Below are 21699 nucleotides of genomic sequence, written 5' to 3'. Positions count from 1 at the left end.
TCACTGCTGAAAAGGGTGGCTGGAAAAGGTGCACAAGCAACAGGAATGGCCGCAGTCTTGAGAGGATTGTCAAGAAAAGTTGATTCAAGAACTTGGGAGAGCTTCACAAGGAGTGGACTGAGGCTGGTGTCAGTGTATCAAGACCCATCACGAACAGACATCTTCAAGAAAGGGGATACAACTCTCGCATTCCTAATATCAAGCTACTCCTGAGCCAGAGACAATGTCAGAAGTGTCTTATCTGGGCTAAGGAGAGAAAGAAATGGACTGTTGCTCAGTGGTCCAAAGTCCTCTTTTCAGATGAAAGTACATTTTACATTTAATTTGGAAATCACGGTTCTAGAGTCTGGAGGAAGAGTGGAGAGGCACAGAATCCAAGGTGTTTGAAGCCCAGTGTGAAGTTTCCACAGTCTGTGATGATTTGGGGTGCCATGTCATCTGCTGGTGTTGGTCCACTGTATTTTATCAAGTCCAAAGTCAACACAGCCATCTACCAGGAGATTTTAGAGCACTTCATGCTTCCATCTGCTGACGAGCTTTTTGGAGATGCTGATTTCCTTTTCCAGCAGGACTTAGCACCTACCCACAGTGCCAAAACTACTACCAAATGGTTTGTTGACCATGATATTACTGTGTTTGATTGGCCAGCCAACTTGCCTGACCTGAACCCCATAGAGAATCTATGGGGTATTGTCAAGAGGAAGATGAGAAACACCCGACCCAAAAATGCAGATACGCTGAAGGCCACTATCAAAGCAACCTGGGCTTCAATAACACCTCAGCAGTGCCACAGACTGATCACCTCCATGCCACACCGCATTGATACAGTAATTCATGGTAAAGGAGCCCCAACCAAGTATTGAGTGTATAAATTAATATACTTTTCAGAAGTTGGACATTTCTGTATTGTAAATCCTTTTTTTGATTGATCTTAGGGAATATTCTAATAATTTGAGATACTGGATTTCTGATTTTCATGAGCTATAAGCCATAATCATCAAAATTAAAACAAAAAAGGCTTTAAATATTTCACTTTACATGTAATGAATATAGAATATATGAAAGTTTACCTTTTTGAATTAAATTATGAAAAAAAAAAAAAAGGAATTTTTTCATGGTATTCTAATTTTTTGAGATGCACTAGTATATGTAGGGCTCGAAATTCGTGGTGGTCCAGTCGCCCAAGGCGACTTAATTTGTCATTTGGCGGGTAATTCCTGTCACTAGCCAGCCCGGCTGGCTAGTTGAAAATAAAAAATATATATGAAGCAAAGATTCAGACTAGGACTGTGCGATATATCGAATATACTCCATATATCTCTGAAAATTCTGTGTGAGATACATATAATTATTATATCGTAACTATCGAGTATTTTATGGTCATCTGCCGACTTGCGTTTGTTTCGTGTTTGCTGCGTTTGTTTAAAACCTTTTCCGGTGGTTTTCTCCCTGTCCCTCAGGCAGTAACCTGAGAGGCTGCCTAAGGGTTTAAACAAAAACAAACAAAACAAACAAACGTCACACACTTGCCAACCAATCCCAGGCAACATCTAGGTGCTGAAAGGAACTTGCGGGAAGATTTCCTAGTTCCAGTTTACAGCGCTGACTCAGTTTGTGCAATCGCTGGTGTTGCATAGGCTACCATGTAAGCTCTGTCAATTTCAGCGACAAATTAAAAATGGAAGCGGACGAATTGGTTCCTAAAAGAACTAGTAAGGTGTCAGTCATCTGGCATTTTTTTGGATATCGCGAGGAGGACCTGGAACAGCAAATGCCAATTTGCAAAGTGTGCAAAAAAAACCAGTATCAAAATACTCGGGTCTTGAAATAAATGCACATTAGTCATGAACAATGGTAACTACTCTCTTTTGTGTTATTTTTGACAGAAGTAAAATTCATACATGAACAAATTTTGGCGAGTTGATTTTCTGTTTGGCTAGTTACTTTGGAAGGTAACTAGTCCGGCTGGCTGGTGAAAAAAATATATGAATTTCGAGCCCTGTATATGCTATATAAAGAAAAAAAAGACTTTAAATCTGAACTAATCTTCAGATGCATTAAGTAATTCCTTATTTGCTTTTTTAAAATATTTTACGGATATATACTACTAACGGTTATAAAATTCATGTTATCATGTAGGGCAACATGGTGGTTAGCACCATCACCTCACAGCAAGAAGGTTCCAGGTTCAAACCTCACGGCCAACTGGGGCCTTTCTGTGTGGAGTTTGCATGTTCTTCCTGTGCTTGTGTGGGTTCCCCCCCCCATTATCCAAAGACATGTGGATTAGGTCAACTGACTACATTAAAAAGTTGTCCATAGGTGTGAAATGAGAGTCTAAAGGGTTGTTTTTATCTGTGTTAGCCCTGTGATAGACTGGTGACCTCTCACCCCAAGTCAGCTGGGGCTGGGTCCAGCTTCCACCGCAACCCTGATGGATAATTGGTATAAATAACAGATGGATGTTAACATGTTATGAGTTGTTTAGTGACTGATTTTTTTTTTTCTAGCCACTATCACCGCCTCTACAACCACTGATGTCCATAAAACCTGGTCAGGAGTGTCTATTATTGAATGGTTTAGAAGTGGCGACCAAATTACGTATGTAGAGCTACATATGGGCTACAGCGAGCAACTAGAAACCTACACAGGTGTCCTTATATTCTTCATTTGCACATGATGTCATAGCTAATTATGCATGAGGCTTTGAACCAGAAGTGGGCCATGTTGGAGGATATACACAAACTCATGAGGCGCACATTTACTATAGAAGATCTGCTTGAGAGGTTATGCTCAAGAATTCCTTTGGTTTCTTTGCTATACCTACCCTTTGTGCTGTACCTGGATGCGGACACACACACACGCACAACTCTATTCGAGACAAGGGGACTTCTAAGTTCTTTAGAATTCCAGCAAGTATAACTAATCAAGGAGAAAAAACCGAGAGTCGTCCACAGCACGTAGACGTCAACGGCTGTCCAACATAAACCAGGCTGATCTAAGCGATGAGAAAGCAAAAGCCACACGAGTGTGCAGTGAACATTTTAGTAATGGTAAGTGCTACGAAGTAGTTATTAATGAAAGATCGCAATATATAAAAAAATATTGGATCGTTAATAGCCTGGTTGTGCAGAAACTCGCCGCTGTCAAACGCGCCAAAGCCGTGATCGAGTGTGAGATCTGACAATCAAACGCTTCTACGATTATTTCATTAAAAAAAAAAAAAAAGAGCTGTATAGAATTTTTGATGATGCTACTTTTAGTTTGCTTTTTCTTTCCATTAGGGAAACCAGCTGATCTCTACAATCTCGGGTTAGGGACAAACTTTGTCAGGATTTACTCTTTTCAGTTGCAAAGTGTTCATCCAGCCAGAGACGTAAAAATATTATAAGCCTCCATTGACTTGTAGGCTTTCATTTGGGAGCTCAAAGCACCAAATAGTTCACCATATCGGGATACTCAACAGAGGGAATTATGGCCAAATCTTTGCAATAATCAGTCTTTTTTTTTTTTTTTTTAAGAGCGTATGGATCAAATCCAATCGCCTCTACTTTTTCTTGGAAAGGCCATGCAGTGAGTTAAAACAAATTGAATAAGTTATCGCTTGGAACGATTGCATATCTTCCAACATGGCGGCGGTCAATGACGCAAGCAGTTTTGGTTACGTGGTTACAAATGAAGGATAGGAAATATACACAGTAAACTAGCATTTGAGTAAGAAATTTACTTTGACTTAATACAACAAAGAATTCTGAGCCTGGTCTCATTTATTTCAAACATGACTGATATTACTTAATTGGAGTAATTAATCACATCACAGACATGGCCAAACACTTTATACAATCATACAGTGGGGCAAAAAAGTATTTAGTCAGCCACCAATTGCGCAAGTTCTCCCACTTAAAAAGATAAGAGAGGCCTGTAATTTTCATCATAGGTACACTTCAACTATGAGAGACAGAATGGGGGGAAAGAATCCAGGAAATCACATTGTAGGATTTTTAATGAATTAATTGGTAAATTCCTCGGTAAAATAAGTATTTGGTCACCTACAAACAAGCAAGATTTCTGGCTCTCACAGACCTGTAACAACTTCTTTAAGAGGCTCCTCTGTCCTCCACTCGTTACCTGTATTAATGGCACCTGTTTGAACTCGTTATCAGTACAAAAGACACCTGTCCACAACCTCAAACAGTCACACTCCAAACTCCACTATGGCCAAGACCAAAGAGCTGTCAAAGGACACCAGAAACAAAATTGTAGACCTGCACCAGGCTGGGAAGACTGAATCTGCAATAGGTAAGCAGCTTGGTGTGAAGAAATCAACTGTGGGAGCAATTATTAGAAAATGGAAGACATGCAAGACCACTGAGAATCTCCCTCGATCTGGGGCTCCACGCAAGATCTCACCCCGTGGGGTCAAAATGATCACAAGAACGGTGAGCAAAAATCCCAGAACCACACGGGGGGACCTAGTGAATGACCTGCAGAGAGCTGGGACCAAAGTAACAAAGGCTACCATCAGTAACGCACTACTCCGCCAGGGACTCAAATCCTGCAGTGCCAGACATGTCCCCCTGCTTAAGCCAGTAAATGTCCAGGCCCGTCTGAAGTTTGCTAGAGAGTATTTGGATGATCCAGAAGAGGATTGGGAGAATGTCATATGGTCAGATGAAACCAAAATAGAACTTTTTGGTAAAAACTCAACTTGTCGTGTTTGGAGGAGAAAGAATGCTGAGTTGCATCCAAAGAACATCATACCTACTGTGAAGCATGGGGGTGGAAACATCATGCTTTGGAGCTGTTTTTTTGCAAAGGGACCAGGACGACTGATCCGTGTAAAGGAAAGAATGAATGGGGCCATGTATCGTGAGATTTTGAGTGAAAACCTCCTTCCATCAGCAAGGGCATTGAAGATGAAACGTGGCTGGGTCTTTCAGCATGACAATGATCCCAAACACACCGCCCAGGCAACGAAAGAGTGGCTTCGTAAGAAGCATTTCAAGGTCCTGGAGCGGCCTAGCCAGTCTCCAGATCTCAACCCCATAGAAAATCTTTGGAGGGAGTTGAAAGTCCGTGTTGCCCAGCGACAGCCCCAAAACATCACTGCTCTAGAGGAGATCTGCATGGAGGAATGGGCCAAAATACCAGCAACAGTGTGTGAAAACCTTGTGAAGACTTACAGAAAACGTTTGACCTCTGTCATTGCCAACAAAGGGTATATAACAAAGTATTGAGATGAACTTTTGTTATTGACCAAATACTTATTTTCCACCATAATTTGCAAATAAATTCTTTAAAAATCAAACAAACAATGTGATTTTCTGGATTTTTTTTTTCTCATTTTGTCTCTCATAGTTGAGGTATACCCATTATGAAAATTACAGATCTCTCTCATCTTTTTAAGTGGGAGAACTTGCACAATTGGTGACTGACTAAATACTTTTTTGCCCCACTGTACTTCAAATCAAATCAAAGTCCTTCCCACACCATGTGGCGCATAGGGTGGCGCCGATCTCCGTTTCCGTAGCCCTCGGCCTCTCGCCTGTTACATAGCTAGGGTTACAGTGGGGGGCTAGTCTTCTGGTAACCGCGAGAGTTTGACTCCCCACTTACATCTGTATTGCAGCGTGCCTTGCCAGACGGCAGTAGGTACCATATTTATGATGGTCTTTGGTATGAACCGACGGTGAGTAGAACTCGCGATCTCCCGATCGAGAGGCGGACACGCTAACTACTAGGCCAACTCGCAGTACAATCATACTTGAAGCAGATCAAATTGAACCATCATTCTCTATGATGTACATAATGACATAAAACACAGCATAGATGAAAAGGCTGAATAAATAAATAAACAGAAAGGGGGGAAGAAAAAAACAACACCACACACCATAACATATTTGGCATACTTCTGCCAGCCAGGTTCTGAATACTTACATGCCTGTGTTCTTGATAATTCGGTCTTTGTCCATCTTCTGTCCAATGCCATGCACAACAAAGACGACGTGTGTTGTGTGAGGGGGCTTATCTTCCAAAGAGGCCTCCTCCACATAGCCTCGGTGAAGCCTGGTGCCACTGCTTGAGGCTGGGATCCACAACATGAAGAAAAATTATTGCGATCTAACTCCGCTCAGGCAGCGGACACAAAAAGTTTACTATGGGGCAGCACTGAAAAATTTAAAGCAGTAGAATCCTGTCTACTTTTATGCCTGCATGCTTATATGAAGGGCTGAGCTGCAGTGTGAACACTGACCTTTCGAGAAGCCAAGCTTCTGTGTAACAGTGCGCGCGATCTTGGAGGTGGTAGCGTCGCTGTACAGATACACCTCATCAACACTGTGCCAGTCAACATGGCTGCGGCTCAGCTTTAGGCTGTGGATGGCTATAAAATAACAGAGAGTGACAAGGGGAGGGGGGGAAGAAACAGTTTACAGAATTCACATTAGATACATGGCTGTAATTATAAAAATCATTGAAGTGTAGTTTATGGAAGTCAAACTATAGAAAGGAAAAAAAGAAGCTTAAAATGTACTGATATTTCAATTCATACTTGCACCATGCACTCGGGTTTGGATGGTTCACAGAACCCTACTCCCAGATGACTGAAATGTTCACTGTGCAATTAAATGTGCTGTCTGGTTGATTGCAACTAATTCCATAATGACTATCGAGCCTTCAAATCCAGCGAAGTGATGGTGACTAGTTTCCTAAAATTTACACAAAGTATGACGATTCTGTTAAATTCTGATGTCACTGGATACATCCGAGTCTTTCTGAGGAATACAAGATTAATTCCAACAACTCAAATTCTGAATTGTCTGGTTTCCAAAAGATGCACACTTTAAGGGTGTTTTCACACCTGGTCCCCTTTAAAGGAACCAAACTCAGTCCTCTTTAAGTGGACCAAAAAGTGGACCAACAGAAAAAGAACTCAGTTCTTTGTGTGTTCACACTGTGAATTTATTACAAAGAGGACTGGGTTCTCTTTCTGGTCCAGTTAAGCTTTGATGGGGCCCCAGTCCTCTTTCTGTTCACACCAGGTCCTCTAGAGCCCTCAGACCCCCAGTGCACGGAATTCTGGGTAATTTTCTCTTGAATCAAAATGTCTGCTGCCATGCTTACCCTGCTGTATTCTTTGATCAAAATAGTGCAGATTAAGGAAAATAAATTTATATTATATATTTATTTATATATTTATATCTAAATAAATTATATTAGTTATATTACTGTGGCCGACTCATCAGTCAGTAAGTTCAGAGAACTGTAAAGCGGCTGTGGTAAGTTCCAAAAGGAAGTTGAGTTTCCCTGCTACAGTCACGTGACCAACTACGGCAAACGAAGAAGGTTAAACTACAGTGAAAAAGGCGAAGTGAACCCGGTGCACTTTTTGTTCACAATGCGCAGATTAGGCGAACCGTACCGTTGATTTTTAGCGAACCGTACTGAGACCACCTCCTGAGGTGATCTCAGTTTGGTTCACTTTAAAGGGGTCTGGGTACGGTTGGAGTGTTCACATATGCGCAAAAAATGCTGAGTCATCGATCTGAGTTCGGTTAGATGGCTGAAAGGGACCAAGTGTGAAAACACCCTAAAGCTAGACTGCCTTTCAGATTTTTTCAAGTTTAGGTCATAAAAAGAATTTTCCCAACACCCAATTTTTTTTTTTTTTGTTTAGTGGACTGACAGCTACTGAATTTGAAAATCACCAACTTCCAATTTTATTAGTTTTTTTTAATAGAACAATTAATAAATTTAGAGCCATGTGTCCCCTAAATTCTCTGCCATTTTCTCTTGCTTTCACCATAACGCAATACAAGATACTATGTCATGCATCACGTGGTGGGCTTTCCCTGTTCGCGCAAGGTATTGTGGGATACAAATTTGAAACAGGAGAGAAAAACGGAGGACGTGAATGACACGTCAAAGACCGACTACAGTATCGGAAAGCGAGAAGAAAAAGACATGTTGCGAAGGAAAGGAAACGCAGGACCAAACTAATAAATATCGGTGGTCAGCGAGCACCTCGGTGTGATCAGCTGTTCGTTTAGCGACAGAATGATGGAACTGTCAGTGCACGGTCAAAGGTAAACCTGTAGATGGCAGTAATGCAACACTGTGGATGCCAGCTGCCGTAAAACCCAAAAGAAGAAGAAAGTAGGCGTGCGCATGCGCACACGGACTTCCTCCGTCTACTTGACTGTGTGAAGCAAGTGATTTCATGCACATTATTTGCTAGGGAATCCCCTCAAATTAAATAACTTCCCAGCCACAGACTGGCCCTTTTTTTTTTTCTTCTAAGACACTACAAAAATAAAAAAAAAAACATACATCACAATGACCAAATTTCAGAGGGAACCAAATTTCACCAATTTTATGAAATTGAAAGGCCGATTAGTTTTAAATATTTTACCAATAGATAATCGCAGAGAGCAACTGTACTAGGCATCTTCACTACATGACCAAATGTTTGTGGACACCTAACCGTCACACCTACAGTACATGTGCTTGTTGAACATCCCATTCCTGATTTAGTTCCCTCTTTGCTGTTCTGAAAACCTCCACTCTTCTGGGAAGGCTATTCATTAGATTTTGGAACATGGCTGTGAGGCTTTGTGCCCATTCTGATACAACAGTATTAGTGAAGTCAGACACTGATGCTGGGAAAGAGGCCTGGCAGGAAGGCAGCATTCCAGTTCATCCCGGAGTTGTTTAGTGGGGTTGAGGTCGAGGTCAGGGCTCTGTGCAGGCCATTAATTTTTCCACTCCAATCTTTGCCAATCATGTCTTTATAAACCTTGATTTTGGCCATATTGTGTATTAGGCGAATCCCACGTAGTATGTGCAAGACATATTACTTGTTTATTTGAAAGTCATTTACCAAAGGCATATAAAAGGTCTCTGTTTGCTAATCTCTCCTTATATGAAAACAACTCACATAAAAATAAATAAATAAAAAGACACACAACCCTGACATCCTTTTTTTTTTTTTAAAAAAGGAGCCAATTTAACAGTGATGGTTGTACATATGCAGGCAATGGAGCACTTGCATGTGACGTCACAGCCGATCCAGACTGTGACAGACGCCATCTTGTCGGTCAAACGCCATATTTCCGCCTTCTACTTCTAGTTCTACTTCTGCTTCTACCTTTTCTTCTGGAAAACCCTACTATATACAATTCTACTACAACGGCTGCGGCTACAAGCTCTCCCTACCTGTGCACGTTTACGTTTTGTGTGTGTATTTTTGCGTGTTGTTCGTCTGTACCAGACTTCAATACCCACTACAACCGTATGGACTTGCTGGACATTGGTTTCCAGCAGAAAATGACGGTTTGTAGCGATTTCCATCGCATTCACGACATTCCGGACGAGATAACGAAACCAGCGGGGTCTCCGTGGATTGTTATCGGAAGCAAAGCGAAGGAGGCGGCACCGGGAGCGGAAGCAAAAGCGAGGCTGCAGGCAGAGCCGGCCTGTTGACTAAGCTCAGAAAACAGCCACTCAAACCTCCACTGCCAAGCCGCTACCTCTCCAACGCCAGATCCATGGTAAACAAGACGGACGATTTGGAATTACAGCTGGAATTACCTTATTCTATTCTATAATCGGCTGGTCAGTGCTATACTCAATACTTAAGTGACTTACCCGTCCAATGAGGATTATTTTCTTGTTTACAAGATGCCACATCTGAGTCGCTGACAAATCCTGAATTTCTGTAAAGATAACTGTCCAGAGATTTAAGCACGCAGTGCTTCACCACTGAACAGCGAGGGAAAGTTGATGAGGTAATTATACACGTCTGGGTATTCTGCTGGCAGTTCAAAATCCACTGACACGGTCGTGAAAACTATATCCGGTAAGCCATAAGGGTCACTAATCTGTAGATCGTTTATTTTAGACATATATCTAGTTATCTGTTCATTAGAAAAATGAGCCATGTAGTCCGTCGGTTGAAATTGATCCATTCTGTACACGAGTGCAGCAGTATTCAGCTGAGCTGTGTTTTTTACCGACAAGATGGCGGCTGTGTACTTTCCGGTCACGTGACTGCAAGATCTCTATAGTCTTAACATCTGGAATTCAATAATAACAAAACTGCATGAGTCCAATTTCACCCCGAGTGCAGTATGAATGGGACTAGTAGGAACTGAAATATCACACAAGGGACAACTGAAAAGCAGTGGTCCCCACTCCTTCTCAGGACACAAACAGGCATTAATAATAAATGCTAAATTACTGAAATCACATGAGTGAAGCTTTGGAGATGTGTGCACTTAAATCTGGGTCCTTGGTTTACTGCAATAGGAAGAATGCACAGTCACTGGGCGTACTGTCCAACTGGGATTAAAACAGGAACACTAGAGCTCAAGCCAAATACACAAAAGACTTTTTTTTTTTTTTTTTAACTGACTCATCACAAAGACCAAAATATACCTTGTGAAATAAGTCAGAAATTCTATATTTAAAATCATAGCTGCAAAAGAGAACTGTACAGAGTCACTCAGGACAGAATTATCAACATGGGTTCTGCATTGTAATGGTTTTTGCACGTTAGCATTCATCAGAGCCATCACTGGCAGCACACACCAGGACAATGTGTGTGTGACTCTCGTTAGGGCTGGATCCTGCTCGCTGCCAACATTTTTGCGTGTAATTTTTCTTTAGCCTGCATGAGATGCCATGATCATAGCCATGGATCTTAACCATTTAAGTGGCTCTGTTCAAAACATTTTAAAATAGATCGTTTAATTAACAATACAAAGAGTTTCAAAAACATTGTGATACTACACTGAATGTTGAAGTTTTGGTGCCACGATAGCTCTACGGGGGTGGCACGGTGGTGTAGTGGTTAGCGTTGTCGCCTCACAGCAAGAAGGTCCGGGTTCGAGCCCCATGGCCGGCGAGGGCCTTTCTGTGTGGAGTTTGCATGTTCTCCCCGTGTCCACGTGGGTTTCCTCCGGGTGCTCCGGTTTCCCCCACAGTCCAAAGACATGCAGGTTAGGTTAACTGGTGACTCTAAATTGACCGTAGGTGTGAATGTGAATGGTTGTCTGTGTCTGTGTCAGCCCTGTGATGACCTGGCGACTTGTCCAGGGTGTACCCCGCCTTTCGCCCGTAGTCAGCTGGGATAGGCTCCAGCTTGCCTGTGACCCTGTAGAACAGGATAAAGCGGCTACAGATAATGAGATGAGATAACTCTACGGCACACCGGATTCACTTTTTCTGTCTTTAGTTCTCATCACTATTGACCATTTTCACACACACACACCCCTTCAAATCTCCAAATCTTCAGGTCAGGTCATGTAGAGATTAAGCATGAGATCACGTGAATATCATGTGTCACATGAAATCACATTACCGGTATATTTCATGAGACCAAAAAAAAAAAAAAAGTCTCCTAATTCTGGACAATATTTACAAGAATTTATGTCCAAAGCAAACAGAACACCACACCACCCACAAAGAAGCACACTGTAAAACAGGATGTTATAAGAACAACTTAGTGTGATGTTGAACTAATCATTCATTTGCTGCCTCGGTTATGAATAGTGGATGTATGTAAGAAAACCTTCCAATATGAAAAGTGAATGAATCCCATTTTACAGGACAAAAAGGCACACCAGGGTCAAACATGTACCTAAAAATCTAAGATTGACTTCCCTTAGATATACAAATGCATAGAGATATAATGCTGTATTCATGGTATGTTTGACTCTGGTTAAGTGCCAGGTCAGTCAATCTATAGTACGACCATAAGACCAAAGCACACCGAAAATGCAGCCGTGAACTACAGAGCTAAGAGGCTTAGCAGGGGTTTCCCAGCATTTTGAACAGAACAGGACAGAGAATGAAGGATAGTGTTATGACTAAAAAGTATTACCCTACTAAACCAGAGGAAAGCTTGTATGCACCGATTAATGCTGCATAAATAACAGGCTTATTGTGAATGAACCCTTTGGGTTATGTTGCCTTCCGTGTTCACATGGGAAACCAACAGTACTGTATGTCAGTGCAATCGAAAAGGCTCGGTGGGGCTATTAAAAATATTAGCAATACAATTTAAGTGCAAGAAGAAATCAAAATAAGATTGCCTTCATACCACAGAAGGGTAGAATATATTCAGTGAATATGTAAACGTAAACATACTCCTGTACTCCAGTGGGCATAAGGGTTGTTTTACAATCAGGGTACAAAGTTTGTGTCACAGGGTCCAAAATTCAAATTGATTCAAACTGGTTCTTGTACCAGTTTTTAAGTGAAGGACAAGTTAAAGAACAGATTTCAGGTAATTTGACATATGCGTATGGTAGTTTTGTGTAATTTGCTATAAGATACAGAAGATTAAGCGTAGCTTTAAGCAGGGCTGGGAGAAACAAATGAAGTGATTCTCGGAGAGAACGTTTTTTTTTGACAATTACGAATCCACTACTTCCATAGTGCTTTTAAATATAAGGCTGTAAGCTTTGTGTTAGTTGTCTCTAATATTTATGTCCCGATATCTTGACCACATTTTAGGATGAAAATAATCATTTTAGATATGCTATTTTATTTTGAAAAAATTAGCTGTCTCGGAGAGGACATTTTTTTGACACAATTACATACTAATTTGATCAAAATAGTCTGAAAACTTACTGGCATTCAACATTAAAACTTAACTATGTTTCCAATGATATGGAACCAAATATTTGTTTTATGGTATAAAGAATGATTTAAAGTGCCATTCCACCACTGGATGTATTCTTTGGCATAAAATACAATATATTTTAGGACAACATGACTAGACAGAGAAATCTTTTAGCTTCAAAATGATATATCAAACATAATTTTTTGACAACGACAAGTACAACCCCGATTCCAAAAAAGTTGGGACAAAGTACAAATTGTAAATAAAAACGGAATGCAATGATGTGGAAGTTTCAAAATTCCATATTTTATTCAGAATAGAACATAGATGACATATCAAATGTTTAAACTGAGAAAATGTATCATTTAAAGAGAAAAATTAGGTGATTTTAAATTTCATGACAACAACACATCTCAAAAAAGTTGGGTCAAGGCCATGTTTACCACTGTGAGACATCCCCTTTTCTCTTTACAACAGTCTGTAAACGTCTGGGGACTGAGGAGACAAGTTGCTCAAGTTTAGGGATAGGAATGTTAACCCATTCTTGTCTAATGTAGGATTCTAGTTGCTCAACTGTCTTAGGTCTTTTTTGTCATATCTTCCGTTTTATGATGCGCCAAATGTTTTCTATGGGTGAAAGATCTGGACTGCAGGCTGGCCAATTCAGTACCCGGACCCTTCTTCTACGCAGCCATGATGCTGTAATTGATGCAGTATGTGGTTTGGCATTGTCATGTTGGAAAATGCAAGGTCTTCCCTGAAAGAGACGTCGTCTGGATGGGAGCATATGTTGCTCTAGAACCTGGATATACCTTTCAGCATTGATGGTGTCTTTCCAGATGTGTAAGCTGCCCATGCCGCACGCACTAATGGCCCTTTTCCACTACCCTTTTTCAGCTCACTTCAGCTCGCTTCAGCTCACTTCAGCCCGACACGGCTCGCGTTTCGACTACCAAAAACCAGCACGACTCAGCTCATTTCAGCCCTGCTTAGCCCCTAAAACTCGCACCGTTTTGGAGTGGGGCTGAAGCGAGCCAAACCGTGCCGACTGAGGTTGGGGGCGTGAGCAGACACTCCCCTGTGCACTGATTGGTGAGGAGGCGTGTCCTCACATGCCCACACACGCCCCGCGAGCGCGCTGGGATCTGTAAACACCGCAAACCCGAAAGGAGAATAATTATGAATTACGAGAATTTCTGAAGCCTTATGCGCCTCGCCTCATCTATACGCTCTTGCCAGTATCTGTCCGCGTTGTCGGTGACAACAAGCCACAGCACCAAGACCAGCAACACTAACGACTCCATGTCCTCCATGTTTATTGTTTACTATCCGGGTCGTGAGACTACTGCTTAAAAGATCACTGAATCAGTGACATACAGAGCATCGTGGACGAGTTCGCGGAGCGCAAGGCTCGCCGTATGCCCTTCAAATAATGCGCGCAGTAGGCTACTGATGTTTTATTATGAGCCATGTACAGTATGTCGCCGAATGTTTTTTTGTTTCTGAGTTACATGTTCGTTTGAAGGACTTATGTACAAAATAACATAGTTGCACCCCGGAGTGTTGAAATTGGTAAACACAGTGCATTCAGTGAGGTTTGCACCGCCCTCCTTTTATTTCTGACTCTTCCTGTCACCGTTGCAACCTCTGAGCGCTCATTCGTATGCCCTTCAAATAATGTGCGCAGTATAGGCTATTGATGTTTTATTATGAGCCATGTATAGTATCCTAATGTTTTTTGTTTCTGAGTTACATGTTCGTTTGAAGGACTTGATGTACTAAATAACATAGTTGCACCCGGTAGTGTTGAAATTGGTAAACACCGCAGTTGCGGACATTTTGTAGCCTAAAATGATGTTATGATAAGCTTTAATAAAGGGCCCGGTCATTTGCCCCGCTCCCGGCCCGGCTCTGACTTGTTCCGCCACTGTCACTGATGTCACTGTTTGCGCTGCTTAACGACATCACATGACGTCCACCCACTTTCGCTAACTCCACCCAATGTGTCCACCCACTTCCAGCCAGCACGGTTCAGCGCGGTTGTAGTCGAAATGCAACTCCAACAGCCCCGCTCAGCTCGACTCGGCACGGCACGGCTCAGCCGCGTTTGTAGTGGAAAAGCGGCATAATGCAACCCCATACCATCAGAGATGCAGGCTTCTGAACTGAGCGCTGATAACAACTTGGGTCATCCTTCTCCTTTTTAGTCTGAATGACATGGAGTCCCTGATTTCCATAAAGAACTTCAAATTTTGATTCGTCTGACCACAGAACAGTTTTCCACTTTGCCACAGTCCATTTTAAATGAGCCTTGGCCCAGAGAAGACATCTGCGCTTCTGGATCATGTTTAGATACGGCTTCTTCTTTGAACTATAGAGTTTTAGCTGGCAACGGCGGATGGCACGGTGAATTGTGTTCACAGATAATGTTCTTTGGAAATATTCCTGAGCCCATTTTGTGATTTCCAATACAGAAGCATGCCTGTATGTGATGCAGTGCCGTCTAAGGGCCTGAAGATCACCGGCACCCAGTATGGTTTTCTGGCCTTGACCCTTACGCACAGAGATTCTTCCAGATTCTCTGAATCTTTTGATGATATTATGCACTGTAGATGATGATATGTTCAAACCCTTTGCAATTTTACACTGTCGAACTCCTTTCTGATATTGCTTCACTATTTGTCGGCACAGAATTAGGGGGATTGGTGATCCTCTTCCCATCTTTACTTCTGAGAGCCGCTGCCACTCCAAGATGCTCTTTTTATACCCAGTCATGTTAATGACAAAAGCCAGTTGACCTAATGAGTTGCAATTTGGTCCTCCAGCTGTTCCTTTTTTGTACCTTTAACTTTTCCAGCCTCTTATTGCCCCTGTCCCAACTTTTTTGAGATGTGTTGCTGTCATGAAATTTCAAATGAGCCAATATTTGGCATGAAATTTAAAAATGTCTCACTTTCGACATTTGATATGTTGTCTATGTTCTATTGTGAATACAATATCAGTTTTTGAGATTTGTAAATTATTGCATTCCATTTTTATTTACAATTTGTACTTTGTCCCAACTTTTTTGGAATTGGGGTTGTATATTAATTTTGCGACCAAAGTCACCTACCCTTTTAATTTCCGCGCGGTAGTGAAACGTGATGTCATCGGCAGGTTCCCCTTCTTGTGTACCACGTGTCGGTCTATTTTTAGACCAGGAAACCCCCAAAGTGAGAGAGTCATTTCTCCTCGTATATGGGGGCCAAAAAAATTGCGAAAAATTTTGAGTTAATCTTTCAGTTAGCTAGATTTATTGGTATTAGCTAGATTTATTGGTATTATTTTTATCGCGTTCTATCCGCCATTGCTGATAATATGTGCCACGTCATACGGTACACAAGAAGGGGAACCTGCCGATGGCATCACGCGCAGAAATTAAAAGGGTAGGTGACTTTGGTCGCAAAATTAATATACTTGTCGTTGTCAAAAAATTATGTTTGATATATCATTTTGAAGCTAAAAGATTTCTCTATCTAGTGATACCATTTATAGATGTTGTCAAAATATATTGTATTTTATGCCAAAAGAATACATCCAATGGTGGAATGGCACTTTAAGTGCATCCCTTTTGGAGCTACCTGTGGTGTAAAAAAAAAGCACTTTTTCTAAATGACACGAGTAATTTTGCTAAATATGACATATATTGCCATACATTCACCAAAATTAACGTCATCACCAAATTTTTTTTGCATGGTAAATAGAGCTATCACAGGGCTACAATAAACAACCAAGTTTATTTAGTCAAGCCTTTTGATACTGAAGATAATAAGTGTTAAATGTGATTTTTAGCTTGCGTACCCTGACTGTAAAACAACCCATAACGTATGAGAATTACAGTGCAGGGTGAGTAGAGAAGACTGAGGAGCCCAATGATGTTTCTCTTGACTCCCATAATGAAGGCTGGTGTTACAGGGATTCATTCAGGAAACCGACCATGCCATATGGCACACAAACCTCTCCAATTAACATGGTGCTTTTATGGTTTAGTAAGATAAAAATGATAGGAAATGAGCAGAGCATCAGGGTTTCTTCATAAACCCAGAGAAGGAGCAACCAAAACAGTGACAACCTTTAATCACAGGGCCTCCTAGATGTCTAGGTCTACAACTAGGCCAAACTAAAAGTTAATTAAAGGAGAACAAGGCCAGATTTAAAAGGAGCCAGCAGTGCATTTAGAGGTCTACTAGAACTTCAAGCATTTAAAAAAAAAAAAAAAATGCTGCTTAGAAGTTGTCAAAATCAAAACACAGCCCAGTCCATTGAGTATGAGAAGTCAAAGCACTAGCGCAATCATTCATACAAATAATTTTATCTCGGCCTTGTTCTAAAGCAAGCAGGGCTCACCTAAAAGGCAAAGGAGAAAGTCCAAAGATAAAATCCAAAGGGAGTCGAAGTCAAAGATGCAGGGAATACAGTACCTTGGCAACGCTTTCGCTTGTGGCTTTTAGTACTCGTCTGATCTCCACTCCATTTGAACAAAAAGGGGAGGTAGAAAGGAGGGAGGTGGGAGAGAACTAACAAACCAAAACAGTAAGTGGTCATAGCAGTGATGAGTTTACGGTGTTAACAGTGTTAAGTCTTGGTAGCCCCTTGTAAGCTTTTGTAGAACCAGCGATACTTTGAATTCAAATTTAAGCTGCACGATAATCAACTTTATTCACATACAATACAAATATCAATACAGTTTATTGTTTGTTATAGGTTTATTTAAATGTGAGGTTATCGTCAGTCAAAACAAAACAACAAAAAAAATTTATCAGGTCCATAATCCACAAATTAAATCCACTATGTGAAATATTAATTTATTAGAAATGGAAAATGGATGAGGACGGTGTACTAGGGAAGCCTTAAAGGAACAGTCCACCGTATTTCCATAATGAAATCTGTTCTTCTCTGAATTGAGACGAGCTGATCCGTACCTCTCCGAGCTTTGTGCGACCTCCCAGTCAGTCAGACGCGCTGTTACTCCTGTTAGCAATGTAGCTAGGCTCAGCATGGCCAATGGTATTTTTTGGGGCTGTAGTTAGATGCGACCAAACTCTTCCGCGTTTTTCCTGTTTACATAGGTTTATATGACCAGTGATATGAAACAAAGTTCAGTTACACAAATTGAAACGTGGCGATTTTCTATGCTATGGAAAGTCCGCACTATAATGACAGGCGTACTAACACCTTCTGCGCGCTTCGACAGCGCATTGATACCTGCACTCGGAGTTGTACCATTTTTTTTTTTTTTTTAGACAGGGCGGATGGACCAGGGCATTCGCCCGCCTGGCCGTGCCCAACGAGGAGCGCTCTCGGCCGGCTTGGGAGGCAGACGGCAGCCCCTCCTGGAAGTGTGGTTTTACCATGGGCCTCATGCGGAAAAATGACCAAGTCCTAGTTTTACCATGGGGCTCGAGTTGTACCATTCTTTTTAGACAGGGCGGACGGACCTGGGCATTCGCCCGCCTGGCCGTGCCCGACGAGGAGCGCTCTCGGCCAGCTCGGGAGGCAGACGGCAGCCCCTCCTGAAAGTGCAGTTTTACCATGGGCCTGTGAAGGTATCATGCGCTGTCGAAGCATGCAGAAGGTGTTAGTACGCCTGTCATTATAGTGCGGACTTTCCATAGCATAGAAAATCGCCACGTTTCAATTTATGTAACTGAACTTTGTCATGTCACTGGTCATATAAACCTATGTAAACAGGAAAAACGCGGAAGAGTTTGGTCGCATCTAACTACAGCCCCAAAAAATACCATTGGCCATGCTGAGCCTAGCTACATTGCTAACAGGAGTGACAGCGCGTCTGACTGACTGGGAGGTCGCACAAAGCTCGGAGAGGTACGGATCAGCTCGTCTCAATTCAGATAAGATCATATTTCATTATGGAAATATGGTGGACTGTTCCTTTAAAGGATCGTTTTTCCATTTAGTTCATCTTTATTGCGATCTAGTAGAACTCAACATCAAACCACTCAGTGATTATGTATTCAGTCCTAAATGGTTTACAAATCAACAGGTTTAAACAAAAAAATTCCCCTAAATATAGCATAAAAAGAAGGATAGCCTGTAGTGCTAAGGGTAAAGTATTGGTTTAAGAGAGCAATCCCTTGCTGTGTGGCATGTTTCCTTCTCTCTCTCACACACACACACAAAAAAAAAAAAAAAAATGCACGTCTCCCCATTCATATCCGCTCCTCTCTCCCCATTTATCCTAACTGATTAAATAGTTTCTGTATGTAGTGTGTCCAAGCTATACCAACATACAGGTTAACTCTGCCACATGGGCGCACAGGGCACCAGGCAGCTATTGAGCATTTGTTAATGTAAGGAGTCAGCTGCAGTGCCAGGATAACCAGAATTATTTACCCAACTCATGTCACGAATGCGACGAGTATTTTTTTTTTTCAGAATTCATGTTCATGGATTTCATTATTGAATTTCCTGAATCCAAAAGGAGTTATTTTATAGATATCTTGAACTGTAAAACAACCATGGACTTAAAAAAAAAAAAAAAAAAAAGATAAATCAAGCACTACCTTCCTAATTCTAATACACGTGATAGTTTTAAAAGCACAATCTGATAAGACTGCTAGGCACGAGAGCTAGGCTTTGAAGAAATTCTTAGACTTGCAAATTACAGCAGCACAGCAGAACTGCTCTCATGACAGAAGAAGTGACACCCAGTTGCAGAGAGACAGAGCTCTGGGCCATTCAGCAGCCCTGTCAGGAGCGGTCAATATCATGCCTATACTATCCAGGGACACTGGCAAACATCCTGCTGGTTGAAGAATAACTGCACAGTATACCTTCATCTCTCAACTGACGTTCAATATACTGCAGCCTAATATATTCATTTATAACAACTATTCTTAGACCATCATCAACTTTACTGCAATTCATGCAAAGCATATTAACAAGATCTATTAAGAAAAAAAAAATTATGTTGGTATAATAAACAAATCAACTTTTATTATACATTTTTCTTTTTATCTTCTGAAAGCTGTACTGCCTTTCAGATTTTTCAAGTTTAGGTCATAAAAATAATTTTCCCCGACACCCAATTATGTTTGTTTAGTGGACCGAAAGCTACTGGATTCTAAATCACAGACTTCCAATTTTATTTATTTATTTTTTTAAATAGAACAATTAAATGAATTTAAGGCCACATGGCCCTAAATTCTCCGCTATTTTTTCCTGCTTCACCATGACCCAATTCAAGATACTACGTCATGCATCATGTGGTGAGCTTTCCCTGTTTTGGCATTGTGGGATCAAATTTGGAACAGGAGAGAAAAATGGAGGACGCGAGTGTGCAAATGAAACATGAAAGACCGACTACAGTAACGGAAAGCGAGAAGACGTCATGTTGCGAAGGAAAGGAAACGCAGGACCAAACTAATAAATATCGGCGGTCAGCGAGCACCTCGGTGTGATCAGGTGGTCGTTTAGCGACAGAATGATGCAACTGTCAGTGCACGGTCAAGGTAAACCTGTAGATGGCAGTAATGAAACACTAGATGCCAGCTGCCGTAAAACCCAAAAGAAGAAGAAAAAGGTGGTAAACCTGTGCATGCGCACACGGACTTCCTCTGTCTGCAAGAAGTGAGCGATTTCATGCACATAATTTGCCCTCAAATTAAATAACTTCCCAGCCACAGAATGGCCTGGGGTTTTTTTTTTGTGGAGATATTACAGAAAAACAATGACCAAATTTCAGAGGGAACTAAATCTTAGAGGTTATGAAATCGAAAGGCCGTCTAGCTTTAATCTTTTTATAAGGATTCCCCCGCATACAGATAAATGACCATCTATACTGCTTATCTGTCAGGGTCTTTGGTAGCCTAGTAAACTAGACCCAACAGCCTAGCGGCCAAAAATATTTTTGCCTACGAGTGGGTCTAGCCTCGCACCATATCAACAAAACACCCTGGGCATCAAATCGTGCCCGCCAATCACAATGCAAGGTTTTTGTTTGGATTCTTTGGGCAGGCTTTTGCAGGAGTGACGACAAGGCTGCGCGACGCTGGAGAAAGCACAACAGGAAAGATGGCTATGGCTAGTGAACAGCGCTAGCTTGACTCCGCTTTGGAATTAGTTTTAGAAGAATTATGGCCCTTTTCCACTACCCTTTTTCAGCTCACTTCAGCTCGCTTCAGCTCACTTCAGCCCGACACGGCTCGCGTTTCGACTACCAAAAACCAGCACGACTCAGCTCGCTTCAGCCCTGCTTAGCCCCTAAAACTCGCACCGTTTTGGAGTGGGGCTGAAGCGAGCCAAAGCGAGCCGACTGAGGCTGGAGGCGTGAGCAGACACTCCCCTGTGCACTGATTGGTGAGGAGGAGTGTCCTCACATGCCCACACACGCCCCGCGAGCGCGCTGGGATCTGTAAACACCGCAAACCCGGAAGAAGAAGAATTACGAATTACGAGAATTTCTGAAGCCTTATGCGCCTCGCCTCATCTATACGCTCTTGCCAGTATCTGTTGGCGTTGTCGGTGACAACAAGCCACAGCACCAAGACCAGCAACACTAACGACTCCATGTCCTCCATGTTTATTGTTTACTATCCGGGTGGTGAGACTACCGCTTAAAAGCTCACTGAATCAGTGACATACAGAGCATCGTGGACGAGTTCGCGGAGTGCAAGGCTCGTCGTATGCCCTTCAAATAATGCGCGCAGTAGGCTATTGATGTTTTATTATGAGCCATGTACAGTATGTCGCCTAATGTTTTTTTGTTTCTGAGTTACATGTTCGTTTGAAGGACTTATGTACAAAATAACATAGTTGCACCCCGTAGTGTTGAAATTGGTAAACACAGTGCATTCAGTGAGGTTTGCACCGCCCTCCTTTTATTTCTGACTCTTCCTGTCACCACTCTGAGCGCTCATTCGTATGCCCTTCAAATAATGTGCGCAGTATAGGCTATTGATGTTTTATTATGAGCCATGTACAGTATCCTAATGTTTTTTGTTTCTGAGTTACATGTTCGTTTGAAGGACTTGATGTACTAAATAACAGTTGCACCCGGTAGTGTTGAAATTGGT

The 21699-nt window shown here is 41.8% G+C and overlaps 1 protein-coding gene across 2 annotated transcripts in view; it reads right to left on the bottom strand.

The window, feature by feature from the left end:
• Positions 1-21699, bottom strand: part of ddhd1a (DDHD domain containing 1a) — a 305505-nt gene that overhangs the window by 266941 nt on the left and 16865 nt on the right. The window contains exons 3-5 of one of the 2 annotated variants that reach the window (XM_060934586.1): positions 17086-17181; positions 6254-6382; positions 5938-6085 (exon numbers count right to left, since the gene is read on the bottom strand). In XM_060934586.1, coding sequence (XP_060790569.1) covers positions 5938-6085; positions 6254-6382; positions 17086-17181 — 373 coding nt within the window. The remainder of the gene's footprint in view (positions 1-5937; positions 6086-6253; positions 6383-17085; positions 17182-21699) is intronic. The other variant, XM_060934587.1, reaches the window with a different exon arrangement.

This window comes from Neoarius graeffei, chromosome 11 (genome assembly GCF_027579695.1).
Source record: "Neoarius graeffei isolate fNeoGra1 chromosome 11, fNeoGra1.pri, whole genome shotgun sequence".
Classification (NCBI taxonomy): Eukaryota; Metazoa; Chordata; class Actinopteri; order Siluriformes; family Ariidae; genus Neoarius; species Neoarius graeffei.
The sequence above is the reverse complement of the archived record's forward strand: the minus strand, read 5'-3'. Positions and strand labels throughout refer to the sequence as shown.